Below are 26,312 nucleotides of genomic sequence, written 5' to 3'. Positions count from 1 at the left end.
TACCAGAGGCAACAACGGTACTGGCCCACAGGGTGTTTTCAATGCTGAGACTTTCATTAACTGGAGGGTCCCCATCTTCCTGTAACAGTTGACACAACAAATATACAGAATGATGAGTGAAGACAGGTCAAATAAATGTTATCTTTGTTAAATGGAGGTTTTGTAAACAAAAAGCAGTAAAACAAAAGTCATTTACAGACATGGAATACTCAACATACATATCTTTTGTCACTCACACATAGGTGTCTTTTAGGTTAATGTTACTTATGTCTTCAGTCAAGACATTTATGCTGTTAGCCATTATGCTTTCACCACATTGCGTGACATTTTGCACAAGGGAAGCTCACTGCTGCTTTAAACAGCGAATACACCACCACATTTATAATCAGTTTCATCATTTACCACCATTACAGAGCCAATTCTGCTGCCTGTTTTATAACACAAGCACACATCAAATAAGAGAATGTTGTGACTTTGGGAGTTGGGACTTTTAATCCTATTAGCTCACATGTCATGTATAAAGTGTTTTGCAGAATATTCTTTTATTCATCCATGAAGTTGAAATCAAAAATAAAAATATAGGGAGAGACTGATGGTCAAATTATGACTGTGGTAGTATTAGGTTGTTTGTTTTCAACTCTTACCACAGTCGCACCATGAGAGGAAAAATAGTTTATAGGCTGATCTGATATAAGAAGAATTCCACAGTTTCTTTAACTAATAACTTATATATTCTTTGTGCATAAGTGATACAATCAATCAAACTTTATTCATATAGCACCTTTCAAACAAATCAAAATGCAGTTAAAAGTGCTGTACAAGTGATTGAAAACGACAACATGGGATATTAAGAAAACAAAAAAGGATTTAGAGACTAAAAGACTGCAATAAAATATGGATAGTTAAAATAATAAGGGATAGAAAATAAAAGATAATACATGCAATACAAAAACACATCGACCAATAAGCCAGTGACTATAGTAAGAAGGTGTTACAGAACGTGGTTCGAGATGCAGCTCTCTCTCTCTCTCTGCATGGTTTACCTTGTGCTATTGAGGTCTTTAAGTTTATCTGTCTGCATTCAATTTAGACTTTTCCATGTTGTACGTGTTACTAGGTGGCATCTAGCCAGATTTCCATCAGGAATTACTTAAAAGTGACTCAGGCGCCTAATCACACATAAGATCTACATGGTAAATTTCCATCAGATTAACATAAGGGGGTGAAAGTCTGAAAAGAATAGTAATACAAGCACTCACCCTGGTGAACGTTCCAATAAAGTTGTGGATATCAATGTTTGGTTCTTCTGCGTACACATATGATCTGATTTGCAGAAGGTCCTGTGAAAAATCATAAACAAAGTTTAGGATCACTGACACGTGAGAAAGTGATTTGAATAATGATTAATGATGAAGAAGACAAAAACAAACTTTCACTAACTCACCAAACATTATGTAACCATCTCATTTATGTGGACACCACATTAGTTTAGATTACCATTTACAGTTTATGCAGCATGCTCTGCATTTTACATTACTGAGGCTTGTCTTGAGGCTATTATTGGTAGACGAATTCCAAAAATAAATATTCCCAGATTTGTTTGATAAATATAGCGGTTACTTTATTTTGACTATCTTGTGAATCCTGAGGCACATGTTTAGCATCTTAATTAATCAAAGGATCATTCGGTTTACAATATGTCGGAAAATAGTAAATTAGTAAATGATTTCCACCATTTCTCAGAGACCAAATTAGCATCTTCAGTCTGTCTTGTTTTGTCCAACCAATAGTCCATCTGTGTAATATTCGATTTAATTGTGAATTGTTACACTTTCATGACTTACCTATAATGTTAAATCTAAAAATATGAGCATTATTTGCTCAAAAACTGAGGTACTCTTCGAAAAGTATAGGCCTGAGTTGAACCTTTGACCTTTTAGTCCTGACATTCTCCGATGACCAGGCCACCCTGACCTCTAATTAAATCACTACTCTGTCCTAATGACAGACCTGTCTCTCTGGGACCATAGTCAGCATGTGCAATTACTCACATATTCATCAAAACACAGGCACGGCAATGGCATAAACGTAGTGTTTAACATTCAATTGCCTCCGACATCTAACTACCTCCCTCTCCTTTTTGTTTTATGACTCACGGCAGCAGTTGGCAGTCTCTGTGTGCAGGCCACTGGGAGGCGTAGTTTCCAGTCCGTCTCTCCGTCCAGCTGGTCAGTCCGCAGGAAACAAGAGCCTGGAGGAGGAGAAGACAAGAGCTGATACTGATGCCAGATTGAAAAACATTCACCCCTAGGGGGCAACAATAGATTGGCTTTTAGTTAAAGGAAGGATATCACAAATCTCTTTTCTTGATGATGGCATAGATATACAGATCATTACATTTATATTTCAATAAATACTGAATGCTTCTGTCAACTTTTGCTGGTTTCTGATTATTTGTTTCATCCATTTTCATCCAAGGCCCAGTTTGAATAGACAGAAGAAAAAAGGGAATTGGATTTAGCAAGGAGTCACAAATGAATAGCAGCAACTTCTGTGAATGGGACAAAGCTGCATTTTACTGTTGGAACAGAAGTGGAGGAATCCACCAAAGCCCATCCCCCCACTGGCCTGCATGCGTCATCCTGCCCAAAACTCCCAATCCTGGCCTAGGCTCTTCATAATTGACCTAATGGCCTCCACATGGAAGAGAGATAACCAAGCACTATTTCCAGTAAAACAAAGCTGTTGTTTTTCTTCCCCCAACAGGAAGACGCAACAATAACATGCATCTTGCTTCTCTTACGCCGTCACATTTGGGTTTCTAGGAGCTGAAAATAAAACATCTCCCTGTGATGAGATTACTGGTGTGCCTTGCCTGAGGAGTTGTTATTTTGAATGTGCATTTTGTATATGTGCAAATAAAAGATGCAATGCACTTCTCTAAGTTTGTGTTATCACGGACAAATCTTGTCCTAATCCATATTTGATTATTCAGATGAAGCAACCTCCTCTCGTGTCTCATTGCATTCTGTCATCTGTTTTGCCCTCGATTTTCCTTTTCATTATCTTCTCATTTGAATGACAAAATTAGTTATAGACGAAGATGAAGAAAGAACAATGTTTTGTTAATAGTCCCCATGGAGCAGGAACTCTCCACCACACCACACTTTGAGTGATAGTTTAGTACTGGACCCAATTACAATTTAGACATTGTAGGACTTCCTGTCCCAGCTCAGGGATAATCCCTGCACCTCAGCGCCTTTTTAAACAAGTCATTTCCCCGGCCAGGCAGCCAGGCAGCCAGCCTGTTGTGGAGATCTGGATGAATGACCAGCAGATGTTTACCATTTCTTTCAGAGGTCCTTAAAAAGATCATGTCAGCAGGAACACGTTGGTTCTACAAAGAAAGGCAGAAAGAAAAACATGACTTCAACATCACTTCCTGATCCCACACTGCTCCTCCTCCCTCCTCCGCTCTTTAACTGCAGAAAAGTAAGACTTTTAGCTTTTCATGTGCCACATTACCCACAGCCAGTCAGTCAAAATAATAAGCCCTCCAGCAAATCATCCTGTCGTGGCCTGAGTGGGACCCTGACCAGGTTTTACACTCTGCCTGACCTGGTCCCTTCACTACACCAGACAAATTCAGCATTAAATTCATCTGGACAGCTTCCCCGAAGTTGGACTGTGCATGGATTATTGCTAGGTGGTTAATACCTTGATAAAAACACATTATTCCTTTTCAAATGCAGGTTAATTAAAAAATATAGTGCTTTCTTTTGTGTTAGCTACTGGTTTCACCTCTGCTGATGAGTTCACGTTTCTGCATTGTAAGCCACATAACTCTAAATCACTCAGTCATATTAGTGAAATGGCTAGGACAACATGTGTGACCTTTCCTTCAGCTGCTTTGAAATGAGTTGGAAACTGAAGACAGGACTCACTTCTCATATTTCATGTAAAAAGACCTCAAAGGATCCACTCTGCACACGAGAGGAGCAACACAACCGATTTCCCAGAAAACACAAACTAACTTAGGTATTTTAAACAACTGCAAACTATAAATGAGATTTCAAAATGAAAAAATTGTAAAAATACATAATTGAATTTGTGTTTAAGATCTAATTAAAGGCATTTAGGGTTCACTTCTGTTGTGTATCCATTGAGTTTGACAGCCTGAGGCTCAGCATTGATCACAAGATTACAAAATCTTTACTAACTCCTTTCACCTCAGTCACCAGTGAAGCACACAAGATTAACAACCCCATCATTACTCGCTGTCATAAACATTTTAAAATGACAGTCTTGAAAAGCAAAATTATTCACAGGTGTGGATAAAATAATCTTTAACTAGATTAGATTAGATAGATTTTATTGTCCTTTCCAGGATAATTATTTTCACATTCCGTACAGCCACCAGAATTACACAAACAACTTAACAAGAACAACATCAATACCACAGACGTATAACAAACCTTTTCCACGATTATAAGATCTCCAACTTGAATACCACTGCTTTTGACCTTCACTGTGCCTGAAATACAGAACAAATCTTAAAGTTAATGCAGTGTTAAGGAACTTTGTATATTATTTGATGGGTTTTATATGGTAAAAGTATTCACTAATCATGGTTTTTAAAATTAAATAAATATGTACAGTAGAATTTATCATAAAATTTGAGCATTTATGGAAGTGATCCTTCAAAGATCATGTCTAAAATGACACATAGTTCCTCTGTGTTGAACCCAATATCACTTTAAAACACTAATGTCTTCTTTGGGTGAACTGTTGTCCCGCGTGCCTCATCAGTCGACCCAGTGAATTTGGGAAGGCAATTTTCCTTGCATATCTGAAAGAATGCTGGGGGAGTTGAGCCTTTTCTCTCATTTCATTTGGAATGAACAGGCAAAATTGTTTGGAAGAGATCACCGACCCCTGACCTCTGCCGTGACCCCTGGGCTTTGCATATGTAAGACATTAAAGCACATTAATATTGCTATGCATTAGGGTGCAAGGGACTTCACATGAGTGCTCAGCTCCACTAACACACACACACAAACATTTCAAATTACTTTACAGAACAAAACTGACAACGTTCAGGACAGAGCAGCTTTATGTGACACCTTTCAGACATAAAATGTGGCAAAATATCAAAATAAGTTTTGATTAATACTAATAAATAAAGAAGTGGTTTATGTCAATAACTCATGCACAATTGTTGTCAAACATTGAGTAACTGATAAGTTGATTGACTGAAAATTATATTTATTTAGATAAGTGATTAATCTCTTAACATGCCAAACATTCAGTGGTTCCAGCCACAATGTGAAGACTTGTTGCTTTTCTCTGTCATATATGACAGTAATCTGTATGCGTTTGCTTTTTTGACTGTTGGTCAAACTAAAGAAGTGATTTAATACATCTTCCATGAGCATCTTCACATTTTTCACTATCTTTTTGACACAACAACTTCATCCAGTTTCATCTTATGCTACAAGAAAACAACACACCAAGCTCTGACATCATAAAGTTTCTATAAGCCACAAGATATGCAGGGGGGCCGCTATCATGGAGGCAACCAGTCATTGTGTTTATGGGTAAAACAAGCTGCCACATCAAAGGGGCAAAGTGATGGAAACCACAAGAGGTCTCCTGCTTTTTATTGCTGGTAGCACTTTATACCAAGGCCTCTTATGTACACTTTTACATCTCTGCTTTGAATTACCCACCATTTCCCCTAGCCCCAATAAGTTTTAATAGGACCAACCTCCTACAGTTAATAGACGCTGATGCTGAGAAATAAGCAACATGGTTCAGATATCAACATAGACAAAACATAGCCTCACCTCTGGTCGAAAGCTTGCTGTAAATCTGAGAGTTCACTTCCTTGTCTCGAAGGTAGCATCTTATTTCTTCAACTGCCTCTCTCATGATGGTGATAATCAAAACAAGACCCTGGAGAGTAAAACGTCAAAATAAAAAATAAAAAGTCATTTTCTCCACAGTAGAGAACAACAAACCAACTTCCCACACATGAGAGCTGTGATAACTGTGTTTGTGGGAAATACCTGAACATTTCCATAAAAAAAAATACTGAGATGCACTGAACACAACTTAAGTATGAAAAATGTGATAGATTTATTGACCGTGATAACAAACAAATTAGAAAATTGTGAAAGTCTACATACCAAAGGGACCCAGTAGGTGTAGAGCGCGCCTAAGCGTAGCTCCGGGACAAATTGAGAGCAGGCCAAAAGCAAAAAGTACAAGTTGAAGAAGTACTTGAACTGATTGAACAGCACCTGTGAACATAAAACAGAGAAGCACAAGGTGGTAAGTTATTAGGCGTATGACCGTATATGACATTTACGGCTAGATGTTTGTTTTTTTTATGACTGATGACAGATTTTTTGATGTATTAAAATAAATTCAACACCATTGCCTTGTTACAACACTATTTTGGTGATGAGGAGATGAAAAGTCATCTCAGCATCTAGAATTATAAATTCAGAAAATGATAAATGACTTAAGATATGCATAAAACATTTGTCTCACATTTTCATCAACTGTGTGTGACAGCTTTTACAACGCAGGAGTGGGTGATGTGGATAAAATCCTCTATTGCTGTATATGTAATTTTATATTATTGTATAGATCAATATTATATAATAACACAGTTAGAGATGAAAAAATAGTTGATCCATTAGTTGATTGACAGAATAATGTGGCAACTTTTTTGAGAATCAATGGATCGTGCTTTTTCACTGGTTGTTGCATCTCAAATGTGAATATTTGCAGTTTCTTTTTTAAGTCGTCTGTGAAATCAAACTGAAGATTTTTAGCCTGTTGGTCGCATAAAAGAAGCAATTTAAAGACCTTGGGATTTGGGGAATTGAAATGGGTGCTTTTCATCATTCTTTGACAGTAAATAGCCCAAACAATTTATTTTTTGAGAAAATAATCGAATAGATAATTATAACATAGTAACGCAAAACTAGTGATACACTGATATACTTAGTGAATGTTGGTATTGGCCCATACTCGCCTTGTTTAAGCATAACCACCGATTTTACACATTAAAGTATGTTTACAGGTCTTGGGTACGACTGCATATGCAAAAAAGGAAGTATAGTCTTTTGTGGCTTCAAAGGGAAGCTGCATGCAATCTGATAAAGTGCCTCCAGCGATGTCACTCAGTGGCTAAGTTGCATTGTGGGTAATGTATCTTAGTATAATCTTCCAAATCATGGCCCATGACATATCAACAACTACAAAAAATAAAACATTTTAACCATATAAAGCCCACTTTTAGCCTAGGAATCCTTTTACCAACCTAAACTACATATATGCATCTTGTAATGCATATAGTAGCTTTTCCTCCACTAGTGTCACTCCTAAAAATAACTTTCATGCAACAGCTTAGCTCAATTTCATTACCACCAGTGTGCAAGATAACTACCGAGACCTCACATTGCTATTGTATCAGTTGAGAACATGAAACCCTGCACAGAAACATCAAGACTCCATTATGTTTGAGTGAGAAGAACTTCTTGGCATGAACCAAAGTCAATAAAAAGCATCACAATTTGCAATGCAAAAAGGTTTTGCTCGTCTTCTGCTTTCTAAACAAATCCGAGCTACTTTCAATGTCTGACTCCACATACAAAAAAAAGGTATAAGATCTTAAGACAACTGAATGTCTGGAAAACAAATGAATATGTAAATCAGCCCAGGGAAAAGGCACACACAGCTTAATAACTACTGTACATGTCATCACCAGGATCTGGTGCTAGGAGACCATTCTCTTAATGTGGCTGAAACTATCTATCTCACTTCTCATTTACAAAATCTTCATTTAAAACATGAAACATTCAGCTATTTATAAATGAGTAATATTCTTCTTAAACTGCCTGTATGCCAACTGAAGAAAGAAATCAATATTTCATTTATAAACTGAGCTTTACTAACATATCAGGCCTGTTCATTCCTATGAGAGAGCAGACAGTGCATCTGTCAGACTTTGCCCTCATCATTCATAGTAGTAAAAGTGTAACCAGCCTCTTCGTGTCAAAGAATCCAAAAGGTATGCTAATCTGCAGTCTTTTGGGGTTAGGCTGAATATAAGCAAAACAAGTCTATAGTATTCTTCAGTTAAACTAGAGTATGAGCCTACAAACACAAATAATATTCACATTTGAGGCACGTATTTGATCTAGAGCTGAGACAATTACCCGATTTCGTCACTAGGTTAATCCACAGCTATTTTGATTTATTATTTGAGTCTATATTTAAGACAAAATGCCAAACATTTGCAGCCTGTTAATTGTGACTTTTTGTTTTGCTTTTCTCTGTCTAAAAATTGTTATTATGAGTCAACAGTTAGGAGTACAAGATGACATCCAAGATGACAAGAGTCCTGAGGTTATGATTGTCTTCATGGGAAAATGTGTCCAACAAGCGACAGTGAATCAGGGCCAGGCTGAGAGAGGTGGGTGGTGGTTCTGGGGGTTAACGGGAGGGAGGGTGGAGGGGTGACCTTTGACTGACACTAACCGCAGGCAGGAAGGTGAAGAAGTTGTACTTCTGGTTGTTAATGACATTCCTGGGGTACCTCTGCTCCCTCTTTTCTGGGTGGCCGAGCCACACGGTGCGGGGACGGAAGTCACCCATGCCACAGCATCTCGACCACGGGCAGCACCTGAGAGGAAGAGGAAGTAGGAAGGTTGAGGAATTTCTCATTTTATCTCAGCATTTAGTGCTATAGCAATCATGTTGAGACAGTTAAATGAAAAAATGAGCCAAATATTTATGATTTAGTTGATTAATTTAGGCTATTTCCCTTTACAATGAAGATTCTGTAGTTGTATTGCGTGTAGCTGTCGAGATAACGGCTCCATTTTTAATGAATTTCCTGCTTACAGCAGCTACAAACCCACAGAACGGGCAAGGCTGACCTGAAGATCCATGAACGTGGAGATTGTGCCTTACTAAATAAATATTAACTTTATCTGGCAAAGGGTGGCCACTCCCTGTGATATGACCAAACAATACATTCCATATCAATGAACTAAGAGCCCAGTGACCTCATGACCAAGACATGAATGACTTATTAAGTTATAAAACACTGAATATAAATAAAATATAACCTTGACATACGTGTGCTTTTCCTACATTGACATGTCAAAATGCCTTCTGTGGTACTGCTGATATCTCCAAAACTTTGCAACTCACACCAACACAATCAAAATAGATAAATAGCACTATAGGTAAGAGGAAAGGTTTACTGTCCCTTTAATGCAACAATAGCAACAAATCCTACATATGTAAAGGTTTTAAATATTCAGTTTTTATTAGAGTACAACTGATACTTGATTTTTGGGGCGATGCCGATATATTGATCCACACTGACACACATTTTTTAATGATCCCTCAAACACTTGTGAGAAAGACATGTGATGGAGGCAGGATGTTGTCTAAAATGACATCAGTGCACTGCAACAGTAAACCAACTGAGAATTCAATAATTATAAATTACCCTAAGCATCTTTTTCTAAATTATAATCTCTAAAAAAGTGTGTCATAATGGTGCATATCAAGCAACATACACAACAATACTAAACTGGCCAATAATATCAGTCAAAGATATATCGGTCTGGCTCTAGTTGTTGCTGAATTGTCCAAGAAAGCTGATTCATTCATGAAGGGATGTTGTCAGTCGTGCGGTTGAACTGTATGACATTAAGCAGAGGTGTTTTTTCTTGACTGACGTATACAAAACTGAACAGAAAACTGAACACTATAAACTTCATGAAGGCAGGATTTGCTGCAGGACTTTTGTATTAGACTGCATTAGTTTTAGCTAGGTGTACCTAATAAACTGGCAGCTGGGTGTATAAGCTACCTACCATGACAGAGGGAGGACAGATTAAATTGGACGCAATGATGAACCAGACTATAAATTATATTTCCAGCTACATGTAATACTGCACATTTAGCAGCTAGCCTTGTGCTATGTGTTCATTACAGGAGGTGACATCATCACCATGATAGCCTGATGGGAGCACTGGCTGCATTTCAGCTTTGTTGTCTCCATCCTCATGTTAAGAGGCCTGCCCCTCTGTGTGTCGGTCAACATAAACCTACAAAAGCATCATTTAGCCAGCTAGCATGTTGAATTTAGGATGCAGGGCCCTACATCTGCTGCTCTTTGACGGGCTGAGCTGCTGTCAACCGAGCAAATATTGACATGGGCGTCAATGCACTTGCTCGAGCTGCAACCCCGGAACAAGGATGTCTTCCAGCTAGCTTCGGCTAGCTTATTAAACGCTACAATGAATGGCCACATCATTTGTATTAACATATATGCACCTGTTAGTCGTTGTTTTGTCCCTAAATGCTGTTTTTTTCCTCTTAAAAACCCGCCATGGTTTAAGCTAGTTACTGAGGACAATGTCGACGCGCTCCTGTAAACACTCCACTGTCATCCACGAAAAACACGTTTAAAAAAATGGCTTCTCGTTCTCGTATTTTCATATTTTCCGAGCTGTGTCACGACCTTACCCATTCCTGTGTTTACTGTCGTTTCTTTTCGGCCGTCTCACGGGCTGCAGGGGGATATTGTCGGTCATTCCTGCAGCAGCTCCTCGGTTAGCGGGTGCAGGCAGGAGGCAGTACGCCCGTCTGTAGCGGTTTCTGGGCGGAGGCTTCCCAGCTGTCACTCACTCCGGACGGCTCGACAGTCTGGGACAGACCGCCTGCAGCACCGCACAAAGCACTCTTATCATGGCATCAGCCACCGACCCAGTTCATAATCTGATATTTTATATAACATTTATGTTGTTACATAATTGAGTATTCCTGTATTTGTTAATTAATTGGGGTTTGAACAGAATCAATCAGCTCCATAGGCCAGTAATCTGTGTGTCAGTGTAGGTTTATATAGACAAAACATGGGGAAAAAAGACATTCAGACAAAAAAAGGGGCAACAAAGCTGATAAAACATAGGTAAACACTAAAACAGAGCTGTATCTGAATATATAAAAAGCAATAATGACCAAACATCCATTATATATTCAATATTGTAAAGAAGTAATTATATTGAGGGTTTATTATAGGCTGCATGAAGTGGGTTGTTTTGTCTATAAAGTACAGAAATGACAGCCTATGTGATGGTGATATTTATATGTAAGCTTACATGTGAAAAACTCTGCATATGATACTGTAAATAAATTGTAATTTATAATTTGGAGGTAAGTGAGTGTCTTAGTGTTACATTATAAATATAAGTAGAGTTACATCACATTTTCAGATTCTCTCTGTGCAACTACATGAAATCAGCATTTATTTCTGGTTATATCAGAGGCAACAGAGGAGGGTGTGATAATCAAAATACTTGTCAACCAAACTCTATATAGTAGGGGTAGAGCAATTATCAGCCCTGGTCGATTATCAGGGCCGATATTCAGCATTTTCCGATTATCTGTATTGGTGATATTTCTGTCAGATTGCCGATAAAGTAAACTAATTCAAAAATGTGCTACTTTGGCTCTGACCCAACATCCTCTCACACAATGTCCCGCCCACAACAATATCTGATTGGCAACACGTCAAAATGAATAGCCCATAAACACTGAATAAGTGACTACAGTAACTACATTTAAGAAATGAATGAAGTGGAGAGGAAGTGTAAAGTAGCAGAAAAAGGAAATACTCAAGTAAAGTACCTCAAAACCGAACGGTAGTTGAGTAAATTGTACTTAGTTTTTCTCTTTCATCACTGGTTGTTCCAAGATTTAAGTTTTTACTACGGATGAATATCGGTCCCGAATATCGTTTTCAGTATCACTACAGAACCTCAGTTTTCGTATCAGTCTCCTTGATTACTAATAATCGGTATCGGTATTTGCCCAGAAAAAGCCATATTGGTCGACCCCTTGTATATGGTGCTGCTTTGAGGTACTAGTACTTAACCTGAATATTTATATTCATGTTACTTTATACTTCTTCCTCACCACATTTCAGCGGGAATTTGTATTTTGTACTTCCACCATATTTATTTAACAGCTACAGCAGATTGATTTCACATTACAAAGACATGATCAATGTGTAGAATATGATGCATTTTTATAAATTAAACACGTGTTTTCAGCTATCGAGGCTGATTTGTCCGACTCAGGTAGGACCTGTGCAAAGATATGCTGAGATTTGAGGTCACCACCTAATAAAAATGGTTCATTCGCAGTTTTTGTCCAAAAAATTACGTCAGTCAAGCTTAGTCTGAACATGCGCATACAATCCTGAGAAAAGGTATAATCAGCAGAATAAGTCAAAATAAACTAATAGGGTTGACCATCACTGGGTCTCCGAACTACCAAGCAGTTTATTAATTGGATTACATAATCTAATTACTCTAATTTTTTATGCTAGTAAAACTAATATATGTACTTTTATTGAAATAGTTTACATAATGAAAGACTTGTCTTTGTAGCAGAATATTTATATATAATGATATTTTCTTTGAGGCTGCAGTTTACAGTGTTGTATTGAATCTAATTATACTTTAAGCTGTTTATGATTGTTTTTGTTCTTTGTAAATTTTAGGTTAGGTGGACAAAATATTAGAAACACTTTCAATAAATTGCAGTCCAACACACAACAGGTGTTTGAGTATACTTGAAATCAGAATAGATACAGTACATTACAACAAGGCTGGTCAAGAATTTAATCACAATAACACATGTACTTTTTGGATCTAAATCATTCTGGGGCCAGAATTTGGATTAATTTAACATCATATATTAAACAGGTGTAAGAACAATTTAGTATGGGAAATGGAAAGAGGAAGGTTGTGGTAAAAGTACTGTAGCAAAAACGCACTATTCGTATAATGTATGCAACAACTTTGACCACAGCAGTCTTTGTTATCATCATCAATAAGTTATATTAACTATTTGCATTCCTGTTTTTCCTAATATTTTCCACCATCAACTTTATTAGCCTCAACAAAATCTGAACATTAAGATTATGGTTGCATTTACTTTAGAGCTCCTGTATTTCTGTTACTATCCCTACTACTAGTTTAAGTGCCCTATAATGGCAGTTATGCAAAGTATTGTGTCAAAATTGTGACAGAAAAAGCTGCTGTATAGTTGATGTAAAATTGATTGTGGACACACGATTAGAGCGCACTCTTCATTTGCGGATGCAAATAGTTTTTCCATTGAGGATGCAAAATGGCAAGGGATTAATGGTTACTGGTGCGTCATGAGGACAGAAAGAATCTTGACTTGAGACATCTGAAGGTGAATTGATGTAAATTAGGGATTAGTGTCAGTAAATTTGAGTAACAACGTCATCTGTGGTGAAGTAATTACAGGAAAAATGTTGAAAAAGTCACCCTGATTTTATTTTTCAAAATCAGAAAACATTTAGGTGAAGGAAACATTTGAAAAACAAAAAACACATTTACATTGTAAACAGGCCAAATTGGCTCCAACATCACTTGAATTGTAGAGACAACTTGAAAGCAGTTTTGACATGGTTTGCTAAAGAAAGGCACAACTTGGCAAATGCATATCGATAAGGAATGTACAGCAGGGGCCTACAAAGTACTCGGACCATTCTGAGTTGTGTAAAGTGTCCAGTGATACATTCGTTACTGTTCAACTCAGCAGGTTGAGAATGAAAAATCATAGCGCATACTTGAGAATGTATCGGAAAATGTACAGAGCGTTGCGTTGAGAGTAGGGGGGGTGGAGGACAACTAAAATCTAAACGAGGTAGAACTTACCCCCTAAACTCAAGCATTTTGTGAAGTATAAATAAATTAATGATGCTACAAGATGATAAGATAACCTAGAAAAAAGAACAAACAGTATGACAATTAATCTAAATGGTTGTTTCAAACAAAAATCACATAAAAGGAAAAGTTAACAAAATTGTTGTTTTGCCCTTTCCCTGTTCAGCCACCACAATAAAAGCAGTGAAATGCAACTATAAAATGTAAATGTAACTACAACCTGAAATAAAGTGCAGGCATGAGAACATTAAGCATATAAAAGCCTTCAGACCTCAGCCAACTAAATTGGACTCTGCAGATGTACAAGTGGAATTGTGAAATCTGATGAAAATATGAAATGCATGTAACGCTACACAGCACAAAACACTAGTTTATCAGTCTAACAGAGCCTTCATAACCTCATGGTGCAGTGACAGACAACAGCACATGTACAACTTGGGTTAGGCACTTGGCATAAGGTTGGAGTCATTAACTACTGTATCTTAGCACCTATGCAGCAAAGATGAAAGCCTACTTTATAATCAGCATTATCCAAAACTGGTGACTGAACTGTCGCACCTTGATGTGATAGACAATACACTGGAATAACCTGTCAATCTGGTCTAAGGCCCCTTCAAAATGACACACGCTAATGACATTTACCACTACAAAAATGTACAATGTCATAAAACCTATGGCACACAATAGGAGAGAAAGTAGTCATTATAGATACGTACGGTTAACTACACCATTATTTCTGAACACTGAGACATGGTGTCCTTAAAAAGTTGTGCCCTGAAACTTTTCCTATTAAAGTCAAAATCCTTCAGTAAGTATCAAAGAGACGGTCTGAATTAAAGCAGTTTCAAGTAAGTTATACATTCAAACTTCTGGATAGACAGCGAAACAAAAAAGAACGCACAGGAAGGAAAAAAAATACCCGCATATATATATTTATATAAAATAAAATAAAATACAACTACAGTAGTTATATCAAGTTCAACTAAAAATAACACTTGAGAATCGTGCGGATCAGGAGGGAAGATAGCTGCAATGAAGTTACTGGAAAAATTCAAACAAACAATCTACCCAGAATCCTACAAAGTTTTCTCTGAATGTTGATTGTACCTCATTCAAAAAAAGGAGACATTCAAAAACTGACTGATGGCTTAAAAAGCCTAATTAACTGCAATTTTACCCTCCTCCATGAAATGTGGGAACTGTGATTTTGGCACACTGTCTGAGCTGTTCTTCTCAATTTCAGCCACAGATGCAGGCAAGCCAGAGTGCGAACCATCCATCTTCATGAGGCCTCCGGTGGATCCAATCAGAGGCCCACCGGCAGGGCTCCCAGGGAGAGGGATGCCACCACCCTGGATGACAGATATTTCATTGGTCTTCATGGTCAGGCCACCACTGAAGGCAGCAGCATACTGGTTCCACAGAGATGGGTCAAAGTTCATTTGTGGAGCAGCCAGTTCTTTGGGGGCCTGCATTATTTCTGGCAACATCTTCGCCTCGGAGCTCATTGCCATCAGCGCCATGGGGTTATCCAGAGACAGACGCTGGCCGCGCCGCGATGAGTTGTTCCACATGTGAGTGCCGATATGCACCTAAAGACAAGACACAGCCGATTACAATCCCATCAAATGCTTGATTACATAAGAAATGGTCTATTCAGCACTTTGTCAGACAAAGATGACTTACCTTTAGATTTCCCTTTGTGGTGAAAGCCCTGCCACAGATGTTGCAGGCAAAAGGCTTCTCCCCTGTATGAGTGCGCTCATGGATCTGCAAGGCGCTGGCAGAAGAGAAGTTCTTGCAACAGGTATGGCACACGTGCTGTTTGGTTGATCGTCGCGGTGCAGTTGAGATGGAGGGCATGGCTGTTCCCTGAGGCATATGGGAGCTGAACAAACCATGATGGCCCAAAGGGTTCTCTGGAGGAATCTTCATCTCCAGACTGGCCAGACTTGATGGCATCCTCATGAAAGGCATGTGACTAGGAACTGTTGGTACAAGGAAGTAGAAAATTAGATCAAAGCATCCAACAAGACAGCCTCTAAAGTACTTTTCTTAACTAAACTCACCATAGTCTCCGTTTGTGAAGGGAATGCCGGGTTCCTCTTTAATTGCTTTGGGGGTGAAGCTGCTGGAAGCTGTGAGGTCAAGGGCTCCACCGGACTCTGTGCCACTTTGAGCACTTCCATCAGACTCTGGTTTTGACATACTGCGGGCATACTCATCAACAGCAGACTCAGGAGACTTGCAATTACCCATGTTGTTCACTGGCGACGAGGAGTGAAAGGACATGGCAGAGTCAGAAATGGCAGGACTACGGCCATTCTGATATTCCTGCTCTCTAGGAGCTGATGGGGATTCTTTGGATGTTGCCTCGCTTTCCGAAGCGGTGCTACTCTGTCGTTTCAGTGCAAGAGCAGAGGTGAGATTCTTCAAAACATCAAGGCTGGAAAACATAGCAGGGGCAACGTGCTGCTGTGGTTGTTCCTCAGAGGCAGGTGGGAGGGATTCGGAGGTCTCGTTTGGCTTGTGGGAGTTCAGCTCTGGCTTGTGGGAGTTCAGCTCTGGCTTGGGTTCCTCCATGCTTCCTTCAAAACCACTGGTATTAATGGGTGTCTCGTCTGGTAGAGATGACTCCATTGCTTCTGCTGCTTCAAACTGGTTTTCTGGCATCGGGGTGTTGGGGATCTGTCCACCCATGTGCATGCGAATGTGTTGCTGCAAGACGACAGCGTTAGTGAACTTTTTCTGACAGATGGGACATGAGTGCTGCATTTTAAGAGGAGTGTTGGCCCTGTGCACCCCATAATGGGCCTTGAGGTTACCCTTGGTGGAGAATGCTCGGCCGCAGATTTTGCACTTGTAGGGCCTCTCACCGGTGTGTGTGCGGTAATGCATTTTGAGTGAGCTCTGGCAACTGAGCACCCTATGGCAGATTACACACTCGTTAGGGTCGTTGGTTCTCTTATCCAGGCCATCTACCATTTGCTGAAGTTTTGCAGTACCAGAGCTTTGTTCTCCTGGGAGGGCACTACCATTCATATGAGGCAGAGGCCCGAGCAGTTCTTTAGCATCCTTCGGAGTCGGATCCAGTCCAGTCTCATGGCCAAACACATTCGAGGAAACAGATGGGGAGCAGTCACTTGTTGATGGCGAGGGTCTCTGGGAAAATGAGCTTTCTGCAAAGGTGTCAAATGTCTTCAATCCTGGCATGGATGATGGGTGGAACCCAGCAGCAGGATGACCCAACATAGGCTTAATTTCAGTCATATTTGACTCGTCAAAGGGCACAGACATGCCGAAGGGAATGCCACTGCTGGTGGGAATATTGTCAAGGTGCTCTGGCACAGGATGTGGGTTCATGGTGATGTTAGGGTACTTGTCTCTATGCCTCTGGAAATGCACTTTGAGGTTTCCTTTGGTTGTGAAGCGATTTCCACAAATGTTACACTTGAAGGGCCTCTCGCCAGTGTGAGAACGCAAGTGAATCTGGAGAGCACTGTCATTGCCAAAGGTCTTTCCACAGTACTTACACTTGTGCTTGTACAATGAGTCACCGTTCTTTGACTCTGGTGGGAGGCTCTGCATCTTCGTCTTCACTTTTTTGGAGGACTCAATCCCTGCTTGGATACCATTGAACGTGCCAGGGAAACTCATGATGCCTGGTGACTGTGGCAGGAGTGCTGGTAAACGGCTGGCCAGATCCGGAATACCCTTCAAAATGTCAGTTTTAGAAGTAATTGAACCCAGTCCTCCAGGTAGAGAAGCGGGGACGCCACTGGGGAGAGGTAGTTTACCTTGCTTCATCGTCTCTATAGAAAGGTTCTCACTGCCAGTCCTTTTTCCAATCAGTGCTGCTGCAGCAGACAGCTGTTGAGAGAGATGTGCACCAAGAGCTTTCAGAGGGTCCATTACAGCCCCTACTGATGACTGGAGACCCTGTGGAGTCATCATGGCTACTTGGATTCTGATCTGTTCTGTGAGCTGGATTTGCTGTAGTTGCTGCTGCTGGAGGCACACCAACTGTTCCAAGATCATCGGGATGGCCTGCAGGGTTTCCTGTGATGAGGTCAGAGATTTATTATTTGAAGAATGTTGGGAGACAGCCACTTTAGTGTCTGCCATGGCTTCAAGGGTGACATTTGAATCTTGGAGTTTGGATAAGGGATGGAAAGTCATCTCAGGGCTCTCATCCTGATCGTGTTGGCTCGTGTCCTCTGCATTCATGCTGGAGTCTTCCTCTGCATTGACGTTCGATAGCGAATGACTGCTGGACTGGCTGTCATCGTGGTCACTCATGAGGCCATCAGGAGAGCCTTGTGAATATTCCTCAGGCACTTCATTGCCATCTCCTTCTTTCATGATGACCACTTTCTGACTTTTAGTGCAATTTTTCTCATGCTCAAGAAACTCTGCTTCATCAAAGAACTCGGCACAGCACTTGTTGCAGATCTTGGTCTCGTCCATTCGGAACCTCTTCATTTCATTTCCAGCCTCCTCAGCTTGATCATCACGAAGAATCCCTAAAATGAGAGGATACAGGGTTTAATTTAATGCTCTTTGTACAATTATAGTGATATCTTTCTAATAGAATTGGTTTAAAAAAAAATCCTTGATGATAATCCTCTATGATAATACTATATTAGACTTGCTAATTAATAAAACAGTTTTACTGTTCATATTTCAAGAAATGTAAAATTGTGGTAACAAAGAAGACGACTACTGTGCAATATCTTGAAATGCAGGACAACAACCTTAAAAAAAAAAGGTGCACTATGTAGTTTTGGGGAAGAAATTTTAAATCAGAAGAGAAAGATCTTCATGACTGATTTGTATATGTCAAAAAACTAACTTAATAAACAAACTCGTCGTTTTCATGAAACAAACTGACCTTAGAAAAAAAAAAAGAAAAAAAAAAAAAAAAAAAAAAAGGACAACACTGTTTCATACGGTTTTACTTTGTTTATATGTGGCGGACCCTGCCACTTTTCTAGCTTCAAACAGTCTTCTGGGGACCTTATTTTCCTCTGGGAACAGCTTGTTTATTTGGTTAAAAAATAAATACTTCTGAGTTTGTATCATTACCTCATTGATATTGTTAATATTCAAATTTTGAGTTTGAATTTCTTCTCCAAAACTACACAGTGTCCCTTTGAATATTGTTCCATATTTAGACTCTGTGATGTTCACTTCTGCGACTATGCATTGATTTGAATTTACTGGTAATGTTTGAGGCTTTTGTTTGTCGTGTTCATTGGAAAATCTTGTTCCTCTTTTGTTGTCCTCTCCCTGTGGGTCACTGCACTCGGCTGCTGAGGACTCTGAATTTGGCTATTGTCCACAGGGCCAGCAGAGGGCAATCATCTACCTTTGACATTACCCAGAACAATGTCCAGAAAGACAAAGAGTCATGGGCATTAGATTACTGTGTTTCTGAAATATGCCACCACGCTCTTGCTAAAAAGGCAGATCCATTTCCACCACATGTTGAGCAAAAGTAAAATCCATTAAAAAAAGGCGAATCTAGATTCCCAAATGAGCAATGAAATCTCTATAGAACTACATTTAGTATGAAAGGATGGGCTGAAAGGGCAAAAAGAAAAAAAAAAAGGGGGGTAATCCAATGTTGATTACTTTGAAGCATTTTCACAGCCTGTGAAAGCCTGGTAAGTGCTCCTGTGTGCATTTTAATTTGTCCGCTAACCAAGAGGCCATTTCACAACTGGGTGTATTGTTAAATGCTAATGCCTCACAGAAAGGGGGTAGACCACCTGTTTGCATTTGCCTGAGGAAACTGTTGGACTTGTTAATTGCTCACCAGGAGGCATTGAAGCGGTGTCACAAAAAAAAAAAAAAAAAAAATGTTGCAAACTACATTACCAACAAATCTAGGGAGGGAAGCTGAGCAAGATCCTGCCACCCACATTTACGCACACTACAACACTGGTGCTCGTATCTTAATACAGTTACATCGATAGGAACGGTACACACAATGAGGAACTAAGGATGATTTAACTTCTGATCTTCTGATATTATCCATTTGTCGGTTATGAAGGGGAAAATATGCAGGCAACGCTCCAGTTTACCACTTGACGGCGCATGACCTGTGTGTGATCACCTTTGGAGGGGTACATGACACGAGGTCAGACTAAACATTCAATCCACGGGGCCTTGTGTGGCACAACTAAATCTTTGATCAGTCACCAAACAAAGTCATAACAGATAGAAATCAGAGAGCACCGCGGCTCTACAAAGCGCCCCTTTTAAAGACAAAGTTCACAAATCACAAGGTGAGGTCTGCGGCAGCGCTGGAGCTGCATATGGCAACACCAAAACGCACCCCCACCCCAGTCTCCACAAAAAGGCCACTGCTCCATCCCCCACCTCTCCACATATGTACGAAAGGAAACAGTCATGCATTAAACTGGGGGATTTATTGCCTTTAGGTCAGCTTACTCCAGAGTCACATTTCATACAGTTTTTGGGCACCTTTGTTCAAAAGCTCACCTTTGGCGCACGCTCGCCAACAAATACCACCAGAAACAGCAACAACCAGATGAATAAATGGTTACATTAGATACAGAAAGAATCAATAATCAATGGCAACTGCGACGATAATCATCCAAATTCAATCAAAGGGGCTCTGAAAGTACCCACTCATGTTTGCAATCAAATAAAAGTGATGCGTCATGATAAAAGAGAGCTGTTAGTACACATCTGAATGAAATAAAAGATGAAAAGACATCCAGTAAAGTCATTCTTTGTCACACAAAGTCTACGATGTATCAAACAATCTACAGGTTGCCACACATGCTTCAAAGAATCCCCCAAAAAAGCTCAAAAAAGGGATTCTTCAGTCTCCACACGAAGTAACTACTCAAAAAAAACCTTAAAGTTCTCCATTTAGGATCAATTTCCTCAACTGGTTCAACATTTAAGAAGTTTCAAATAAAAGATGCGACTCGGTCACTTTATCATTTGACCTTTTTTATCATGAGAGAGTTATATAAAGTTAAAAACAAGCGTACAGTGTGGCACTTTAAACAGCGGAGCTCGCCGAACACCTGTATTGTGTTTAAAATCATTTCTGAGCGTGTCTCTGCGCCAAACTTTGACTCCTGGTCAACTCACACACACACAAAAAAAACCGGACAGCAACAGGTCAAAGTGCGAGAGGAACAATGTAAAAACAGCAGCCCCCGAAACTTTTCACATAAAATGTCGTTAGTTAGGCATGGCGGGGGCTACATGTGAAGGTTTTTTTTTAGTAAACTCTCTCATATCTTGTGCGTAAACTTACCATTTCCTAACGAGGCAGGCTCGTCGGAGTCGATGTGCTGCGGTTTGGCTTGCTTACGCCTCGACATGGTGCAACCATCAGGAGCAAAGAGTTGCAAACAATTTTCCTCTCCTTCTTCAGCAAATTCTTTCGGGCTTGGGGAAAATTAGCCCCCTCAAGTAGAAATGCGCATGTCAACGTAATTATTATTATCAATAATGCATTGCGATTTATCACGGTCCTCTGACAGCTGATTGGCTCCAGTCCAAGTGCTCACACATTATTCAAATGTGGTCCCTATTGATGAGCGCAGCGGAGTGGCAGGAGGGGGCGGGAGGAGCCCTGCGAGTGGATGGACTGCAGGATGGAGGCAGGGTTAATAACACCCAACTCATCGCTCTTTTTCCTTGTTCATGAGAAGAAAAAAAAAAACAACATATATATTGTCACCGACAGATTCAAGCGAGCAGAAGATGAGTCGGGCGACATTATCTTAAACTCATCACCTGTGGCGCTTTTGGCTCCAAACACCAGAATATTGGATTTGAATGCGTTTAAATAGCCTAGATGTGCGTAAACAGTAACTTTACGTACTTTTATTACCTTTCAGATCCCTGTCAAATACATACACACTAACTGGTACTAGAGGGACATTTGGATATGGGTGCATATTTGCGCATGGGTATATGCAAAACATGTCAAATGAAATGTTGGGGAGCAAAAATATTCACAAAAAATTCTAATTCAGATATGTCACAGAATAAACATATTTCACTCACTCACGTTGAGTAGTGTGTGTAGGCCTGTGTGTGGAGTCTCTTTGTGTATACATGCTGCCCAACGCTTTCCAGGAAACTAATCATATTTTAAGATCTTCATATCCTCCTGAACATGTGGTGCATCTGTCCTGAGGATAACACACACACACACACACATATATGGTATCACCATAATTTCCCTGAGGCATTTATAGATTGTTGGGATATACTTATAATGTTTGGATGACTGTTTTTTTTTAAGTAGTGAGGATATAAATGTTCATAAACTCGTCCAAAAACAGTCAAAAGTAGAAGCACTTTTTCTCAGGAATGTACAGTAATGGATGCATCTTCTTTTAGGGCCGACATAATGATTTATGATGTAGGATTATAAAAAGAAATACATTTCAGAGCATATTCATAGACATATTTTGGATTTAAGATGTTTTATGTGGCATGTACGTTGAGACGATGTTGTGTCAAACTCCCAGGTGGTGCACAATGTGAGAACAAAAGCTAAAAGCTAAGCTATAAACAACATACTCGATGACAAATACACCAAGAAAGCAACATACAAAAAATTACACTACTCAAAATTAGGTAGGGATATGTGCTTATATAGGCATGTGTGTGTGGATATGCAATAAAAGTCAAATGAAATGTGTTGCGTTATTTTTCGGGACCAAAATGTAAAAATTCAGATGTGTCACAGAATTAACAATCAAGTGAAACAGTAACATATCACAATATCTCTAACTAATTTTGAGTCGTACATACAAAATACAAGAAAAGGTTAAAGGTTAACAGTGCACATAGAGTGACAACAGTATCTTAAAGGAAGTAGTGCAAGTTATAATATCTCCTTGGCTGAATGTTCTCGTCATAAAGAAAGAAAAGATGTTCAAAGGTTACAGATGAATTGTGCAAAAAAAAAAGAAAGTAGTGCCAAATGTGAAATGATTATGAGGTAAGTGATATTTTAAGGGATAATAAGTCAGAAACACAGGCTCAATGCTTTATTGTGTTCATGGTGGCTGTTATTGTGACTGGAGGTTGTTGCTTCCCCACTTTTAAATGCACAACTGCGTCCAGTTACAAATGTGTCTCCTCCAAAATGTATTTTTTAGTATTAAAGGTAGAGATCACTTCACAACTGTGAACGTTCAGACCTTTATATTTGTGGTCTTTGCAGTTTCTTAGTAGAGTCGAGTTCAGTCTTGTGAGACATTCTCCATCTGCAGTGATGCATTATTTATTAATGAGGCTGAAATTGTCACATATTTGTCCTGTTTATTCTCCTTTTTTTCTACTTTGCGACACGGTACCGTTATGTGAGACAAACTGGCTGACTTTACCCCAGTCGTCATATGTTTTGGTGCTGGTTTATCGCTGACTGAAACAACAGTATTTTGAATTAAATACAAATTTATTGACTAAAGACGATAATAATGTAATAATGCTGTACATCCTGCTTCACATTACCATTCACCTTGTGGGTGTAGCTGGTGTAGCAATAGCAAGAACATTCCAGGAAGTTTACCACACGTCACTGAAGACAATTTACACAATTTGGGAAGCTTCATTAGCGCATCGATCACCTTGTGTATGGTTATAGAGAACTAAAAAAAAGTAGCTTAGGCAGGTGTATGAATCATCTGTTCACCATTTTTTTTAGCATAATAATATAAAGTTTGCCTGTATGGGACACATAACTCGCCTCACATGTAACTTTCTCATTCTCAGATTACTTTACGTAGACGGTAATCTATATTTGGAAAGTGACATACCAAGCACATACCGAGCTGTGTACAAGTGCTGCTGTACAGACACGCAGGGGTCAGTCGAGATCACTCAAGTGTGGGAAAATCTATTTAGAATACAGATTGACTATATGAGAGACGTCGAGGACGAGAGGAAGGAAAATAATCACGATCATATATACAGTATGAAACGCCTCCTGGCTTTTCAGAGTAAACATTGTGAAACATCACACGTTATTGTGTTACCTTCTCATCTTGTGTTTTATTCTATGCTTTTATATATGTTTTCCTATCTTGAGTGTTTTTACTGTGTATGATTTTGTCATGTTTGGTGTTTATTTCAGTTTTTACTTGAGTTTTTAAGCACATTGAGTCCAAGCCCGTCGTATTAAATGTACTATATAAATAAACTTGACCATTCACAGATGCAGACACAGAGACAGCTTTCCTTAAATGCAGCAACAGTTATGGGAAATGTATTTATTTAGCAGAGATTATACTCGAGGCAGTTTCAAAGTATTTTACAGACATTTAAACTTTACAAGGAATCGAAACTAACTTTAAAAGACTGAATAAAATAAAGTGAATATCTATGTACTGTACATCTGGAGGCAATTCACATGCCAGAAAAGAAAATAAAGACAAAATAAAAGTAAAGAACTCAACATTAGGAGACTATTTCTGGCTCTGTTGAGGGACCAAAGATTAAAAATTAAGTCATGAGTTTTGCTTGTGGTAACTTGTCATGAACAATTCCTGTTTTGTCTTTGTTTTGTTTTTTGACACTTTATAAAATGTCTTCAAGGCAATTAAATGACCACATACATGAAAAAGTCATTCCTAAGAATGAACATTTCTATTTGTGAAGCTCACTTTAAATCTATTATTCAAACTGGCTGCAGACAAGTTGCCTAAATTGAAATAAACTACAATCGACATTGACCCTTTTTCCATTTCAGTCTAAAATGCCTCAGCATGTGTTATATAATGACACAGCTGATAAGTGCAAGACAAAGACAGGCCAATATATCCAGATAAACAAATGCTCTTTAAGGGGCTGGCTGAAGGTGAAAAAGAGGGGAGTGCTGTCTAGACGGTTTATTGCCCCAATAAGAAACTATGCTTGAATACACTGTTTCTTCTGCGTTCAATCTAAACAACTCAAACTGTGTGCAGTCGTAAAAAAGCTGCAGTTGTGGGAACAGGAGGGATATCAGCTCCATGAGGGAACCCTTTTTGAAAATTAAACAATAAGTCTTATACAGTAAATCTCAACAACAAAACATAGCGGTGATGTGTAAGATAATTCAACCTGAAAACGATTCTGTTTTTTCACCTTGACACACACAATCAATGGCAACAGTGATTATGTGAAAGACTAGAAATCTATCTCGCTGCTTCGTACTCGTCCTGTGAAAAAGCAATAAAGCATATTGACGGATGGATCCTTGGATTTCTTCCCCTGCTTTTTGTCAAAGTGATAGCTGTTCCTTAGCTGTGCAGAAAAGCATATCGCACTGTGTCCTTGACCGGGTCATGTATGTGACAATAGTGAATCGACACTGGTCACGAATGGGAGATCTCATAAATGGCCATCAGCCTCGGGACAGTTACTATTCACTGAGTATTTTTCTATATCCTGACCTTTTTCCCGATTCCCTCTCAGTTAACACAGGAGGAGGCTTTGAGATGGTTTGGTTTCTCAGATGTGTCATTTGCCGAGCTTTACGACGACCTTGCAGCAGACAAACAATAACAGCCCAACACTTGCTGAGGAATTGTGAATTGAACATGTGTCTTTTAGGACTCAGTAAAAGATGAAAGGCACGCACAGACTTGGGGAAACGATGAGCTGTTTCACATCAGTGTGACAGTCAGCGCTGTTGTCGAAGCAAGCACAGTTTTTATGAAAAGAGCTGGCTTTACTCAATGACGTGGCGGTATGAGACAAACTGATTTTGCTTATTGTTGTTCTTCATTTGGAGACTTGACCTTGATTGTGAAAAATTCTGTATTTCTAGTCTGACACTAGGAGACTGTTTTCATGTTACATACCGTTGCCTTATATCTGATTTTCAGTACGAGCATGATTTAATGATGTCACAACAATCTTGAAAGCCGATCATGGTCCAATATGCAGCTGTGATGTGGGAACCTGAAACCTCACAGCACACAGAAAGTGGACCTTTCAGAGTTTGTCGTTTATTGATTAATTACATTTTCTGTTTATTACTTGAAGCCACATGTAGCCTCCGTGTAAATGTTTGTCTCTGTGGATTCTGCATGCTCATGTTAGCTAGATGTTGTTTTACCTTGAAATATGGCCAGATTCCCCCCAGATTTTTACAATCCATAGACAATATTCACACGGCGGCCATTTTCCTCTGATGTCACACTCAGGTGAGAAGCTCGAACGCCGATATAATATAATATGTTATGCTGCTGCTGCTAGGTTCCAGGTTTTAAGTCATATAAATGTAGAGAATCTGACAGAATCTTTATCATTCCTCCACTTCTTGATTGATCGCCAACTGAAAAGATGATGGTTGGTGCAAATCTGTAGGGACATCTGGCCATATTTCAAGGTAAGGCAACATTTGTTGGCATCCAACCACTTACTAGCTAATGTTACTATTTGACTTCCTCCAGTATGATTCAACCACCGGGCTTAAATAAATGTGTCCAAGATATAGGTTGATATTTTATTAATTTATGC

The 26,312-nt window shown here is 39.3% G+C and overlaps 2 protein-coding genes across 2 annotated transcripts in view; both read right to left on the bottom strand.

Annotated features, from left to right (window-relative positions):
• Positions 1-10,689, bottom strand: part of atp9a (ATPase phospholipid transporting 9A) — a 35,979-nt gene extending 25,290 nt beyond the window's left edge. The window contains exons 1-9 of the mRNA XM_073470591.1: positions 10,561-10,689; positions 8,554-8,698; positions 6,189-6,302; positions 5,847-5,955; positions 4,476-4,534; positions 3,346-3,397; positions 2,157-2,251; positions 1,260-1,340; positions 4-79 (exon numbers count right to left, since the gene is read on the bottom strand). Coding sequence (XP_073326692.1) covers positions 4-79; positions 1,260-1,340; positions 2,157-2,251; positions 3,346-3,397; positions 4,476-4,534; positions 5,847-5,955; positions 6,189-6,302; positions 8,554-8,698; positions 10,561-10,628 — 799 coding nt within the window. The 5' untranslated portion in view covers positions 10,629-10,689. The remainder of the gene's footprint in view (positions 1-3; positions 80-1,259; positions 1,341-2,156; positions 2,252-3,345; positions 3,398-4,475; positions 4,535-5,846; positions 5,956-6,188; positions 6,303-8,553; positions 8,699-10,560) is intronic.
• A 2,695-nt stretch (positions 10,690-13,384) lies between these two features.
• On the bottom strand, positions 13,385-21,298 carry sall4 (spalt-like transcription factor 4). The gene is made up of 4 exons (XM_073469483.1): positions 21,100-21,298; positions 15,869-18,322; positions 15,486-15,787; positions 13,385-15,391 (listed from the first exon to the last, which is right to left on the bottom strand). Exons 1-4 carry the CDS (start codon positions 21,164-21,166, stop codon positions 14,957-14,959), a joined length of 3,258 nt encoding a protein of 1,085 aa, XP_073325584.1. The 5' UTR covers positions 21,167-21,298; the 3' UTR covers positions 13,385-14,956.
• Between the last annotated feature and the right edge of the window lie 5,014 nt (positions 21,299-26,312).

This window comes from Pagrus major, chromosome 7 (genome assembly GCF_040436345.1).
Source record: "Pagrus major chromosome 7, Pma_NU_1.0".
Classification (NCBI taxonomy): domain Eukaryota; kingdom Metazoa; phylum Chordata; class Actinopteri; order Spariformes; family Sparidae; genus Pagrus; species Pagrus major.
This window is presented reverse-complemented; position numbering and strand designations above follow the sequence as displayed.